The sequence below is a fragment of the Manis pentadactyla genome, chromosome 6 (assembly GCF_030020395.1).
Source record: "Manis pentadactyla isolate mManPen7 chromosome 6, mManPen7.hap1, whole genome shotgun sequence".
In the NCBI taxonomy this organism is placed as follows: domain Eukaryota; kingdom Metazoa; phylum Chordata; class Mammalia; order Pholidota; family Manidae; genus Manis; species Manis pentadactyla.
The window spans coordinates 112,073,942-112,077,236 of record NC_080024.1 but is presented as its reverse complement, the minus strand read 5'-3'; the positions used below and the strand labels follow the sequence as shown (position 1 = coordinate 112,077,236).

The 3,295-nt window shown below is 52.1% G+C and overlaps 1 protein-coding gene across 1 annotated transcript; it reads left to right on the top strand.

Moving 5' to 3' along the window:
• Positions 1-973: 973 nt before the first annotated feature.
• On the top strand, positions 974-3,011 carry LRRC30 (leucine rich repeat containing 30). Its single transcript, XM_057504053.1, has one exon. The coding sequence runs from the start codon at positions 1,294-1,296 to the stop codon at positions 2,197-2,199; it is 906 nt and encodes a 301-aa protein (XP_057360036.1). The 5' UTR covers positions 974-1,293; the 3' UTR covers positions 2,200-3,011.
• Positions 3,012-3,295: the final 284 nt, after the last annotated feature.

Below are 3,295 nucleotides of genomic sequence, written 5' to 3'. Positions count from 1 at the left end.
TGCAAATGTGCCTGCCTCTACCCCAACTGTGTTAGTCTGCTGGAGCTGTTTTAACAAAGCTCCACAGATTGGGTGGCTAAAACAGTGGAATTTGTTTTCTCATAATCCTGGGGGCTACAAGTTCGAGATCAAGCTGTTGGCAGAACTGGATTCTTTGGAGGCTCTCTGATGCTTGGAGATGGCTGTCTGCTCCCTGTGTTCTCATGTGCCGTATCTCCAAATGCAGTCATGTTTTGAGGTCCTGGGGGTTAGGACTTCAACATATGGAAGGTGGGGAGACACAAGTCAGCACATAACACTAACAATGCACTCTACACACTTACGGCATACGTTAACTGTTTTAATTCAAGAGAGTGTGGAGGGAGACACACACACAGAGAGAGAGAGAGAGAGAGAGAGAGAGAGAGAGAGAGAGAGAGAGAGAGAATGGGAGATTGGTGTGTTCCAGGGAGGCCTCTCTATACTATTCTTCCAGGACGAGGGGCACCCTGTGCTTACCTCATCAAGGTGGCCACTCAAGTGGCAGTTCAAACAGTTAAGGCATGCCCTACTGAGCCCAGAAGGCTACTGTAAAACAGATGGCTGTGGAGTTTCTCTGCTTGACATGGATGTGGGGATCCAGACCCCCTTCACTTCTTCTTCTGCCAAGCCTTGCATTAAAACCTTTGGCCTAGAGGATTCCAGGTGTCCAGGCTCCTTCTGCTATTTTTTCACAGCTACACAATCCATAAAGTTTGAAATGGACACATATGATATCGTCTGATGATCCTCATCTTTGGAAGCATAACTGTCCCTAGCACTGAGCCAGCTTTCACTCTGAAGGAGCTTGGAGGGGTCCTGCGACGGTGCAGACAGACTGGCGCTGCTGTGGCCAGCTTTATTTTTCCATTTCACTTCTTGTCGGAGGTGGGCTTGTTAATCACCCTGCTCAGCTGCACAGCCTCCCTGTGACCTCTGCTTATACCAGGCCAATAAGACTCAGGCAGAATGACAGTGACAGCTGCCTGGTGGCATTCAGAGGGAATCGAGCGGTTCATCTTCTGCAGGCTCAGGAATAAGTGTACCATTACAGCCCAGCTGCTCAGAGAGAAACCACCTAACCCAGCGTCAGGGTCAGCCTGCTGTCCTACAGCCACGGCGGGGCGCCTTGGACACCTGTGAGGCTCCACCAAGACCCCTCTGTGAGCTCCCTCCACGTGGACTGCCACACCCGCTCCCTGCCAGCGACAGCCCAGGGTAGGACACCGTCCCGGCCTTCAGGCGACAGAGGAGAGTGGGTGGAAAGGAAGGTAAATGGGGGCCCGGCAGTCCAGGGCACAGTCCAAGGACAAGGGCCCCAAGGGGATGGTGCTCCTGCGGGGCAGGCAGAAATTCTCCCCATGGGACGACACGCTGCTCTTGGGAAAGGACCCACGCTCTCTGCTGAAGCGGGGCATGTGCCACGTCAGCTTCAGCCTGGTCACCAAGGGCATGACGGATGTCCCTGACTTTCTGTGGGGCTTGTCTGAGGTCCAGAAACTCAACCTTTCTCACAACCAGCTCAGGGTTCTGCCCCCTGAAGTGGGGAAGCTGAGTCGGCTGGTGGTCCTGAACCTGTGTGGGAACCGTCTGAAGAGCCTGCCCCGAGAAATCAGCCTCCTTAGGAGCCTGAAGGTCCTGTTTGTCAACATGAACTGCCTGACGGAGCTGCCGACTGACCTGGGAGCCTGCAAGAGTCTGGAGGTCCTGAGCCTGTCGCACAACCGCCTCTCCCAGCTTCCCGCCAGCGTGGCCGACCTCTCCCGACTGCGGAAGCTGAACCTTAGCAACAACTACTTTGCTCACATCCCCATCTGTGTATTCTCACTGAAGGAGCTGGATTTCCTGCACATGGGCTCCAATCGCCTGGAAAACATTGCCGAGAGCATCCAGTGCCTGGCCAGTCTGCAGATCTTCATCGCTGAGAACAACAACATCCACTGCTTCCCGAGGTCACTCTGCCTGCTCTCGAACCTGGAGCTGCTGAACTTGAACAACAATGATATCCAGACCCTCCCGAATGAGCTCTACCTGCTGTGTAGACTGGTGAAGATCGCTTGGAATCCCATGGACAAAGGGCTCCACATTTCCCACAACCCTTTATCCAAGCCTCTGCCGGAGCTGGTGGAGGGGGGCCTGGAGATGCTGTCCAGCTACCTGAAGGACAGAAAGCATAGCTGAGTGCACACCTGGGGCACTCAGTGGGACCCTGTCAGAGGGGTACTTCTCTAGCCTAGACTTTCTCTGCTTACTTTTTATGTTGGTCAATGCCTGTGCTAGTATTTGCCAAATCGTATTTGAACACCTGCTCTAGGGAGGTGTTTGCTTTTAGCTCTGTGTGTTCCTGAGAGCCACGTTATGTTATGTTCATCTCACTTAAACATAAATTGAAACAGGGCTTTGGTTTTCTCCGAAGAGAAATAATCCTGATTCTTCTGCGGAGTAGTGAGATTCAGCCCTTGGAATCATGCATGGCAGGTCTGAGTCAAGGCAATCCTAAAGTCAGATAGTTGCTAAGTATGCGCTGTGAGCCAAGTGTGGTCTGAGGCATTGACACCTTCTGGTTTCCGCTCTTGACACGGCAGCCTGCAGCCAGGTAACAGCACAGTAAGACCCGCTCCCACAGTAAGACGCCGTCAACAGCACTTGGGACCAAAGAGCAAGCTGGAGCCCCTCTGTCCCGGAATGACCAAAGCAGGCAGAGATTCCCCGGAGTTCTGGGGGAGCCACCATAGGAATCTCTCTACAAAATAACTGTAGGGTAACAACTGAGCTGCTCATGTTTGCATCTGGTGGTGAGTGACGGGCAGCATGATGGTTTCAGATAATAAACCCGAATTCATCCTAAGCGCCTCTGCAGCCTTCTCTCCCAATCCACGTGCACCCACAGTCATATCCCCGGGCTTTTCTAAAGACACCAGCAATGATTAAATGGTTAAATTGCACTTTTCTTCTCTTGCTAGCTGTGCCCTCTCAGAGTTGAGCTAGTAGTCTGGGGGGGAGGGCGGGGGGGGTGGGGGAGGAATGACCAAGAGGCAGAGACAAGGCTCACGAAGAAGTAATTACCTTTTCACATTCCGAGGAGGGTAATATGGCTACTTGGCTTTCACATACAGACATTTAAAAGGTGGGTTTGGTGACATTTAAAAGCTCTTCGTACAAAAGGCTCTGTAAAAATTTTGAGTTAGTTCTGTTTTCAATTCCACGAGTATGCAGCTGTTAGTTAAATGCAGGCATCAGGAGAAGTGATTTCAGAGTTCCTGCCACAAGGGTCATT

Excerpts from the sequence above, each read along its gene's own strand:
- LRRC30 (XM_057504053.1), top strand. The coding sequence starts at position 1,294 with ATGGGGGCCCGGCAGTCCAGGGCACAGTCCAAGGACAAGGGCCCCAAG.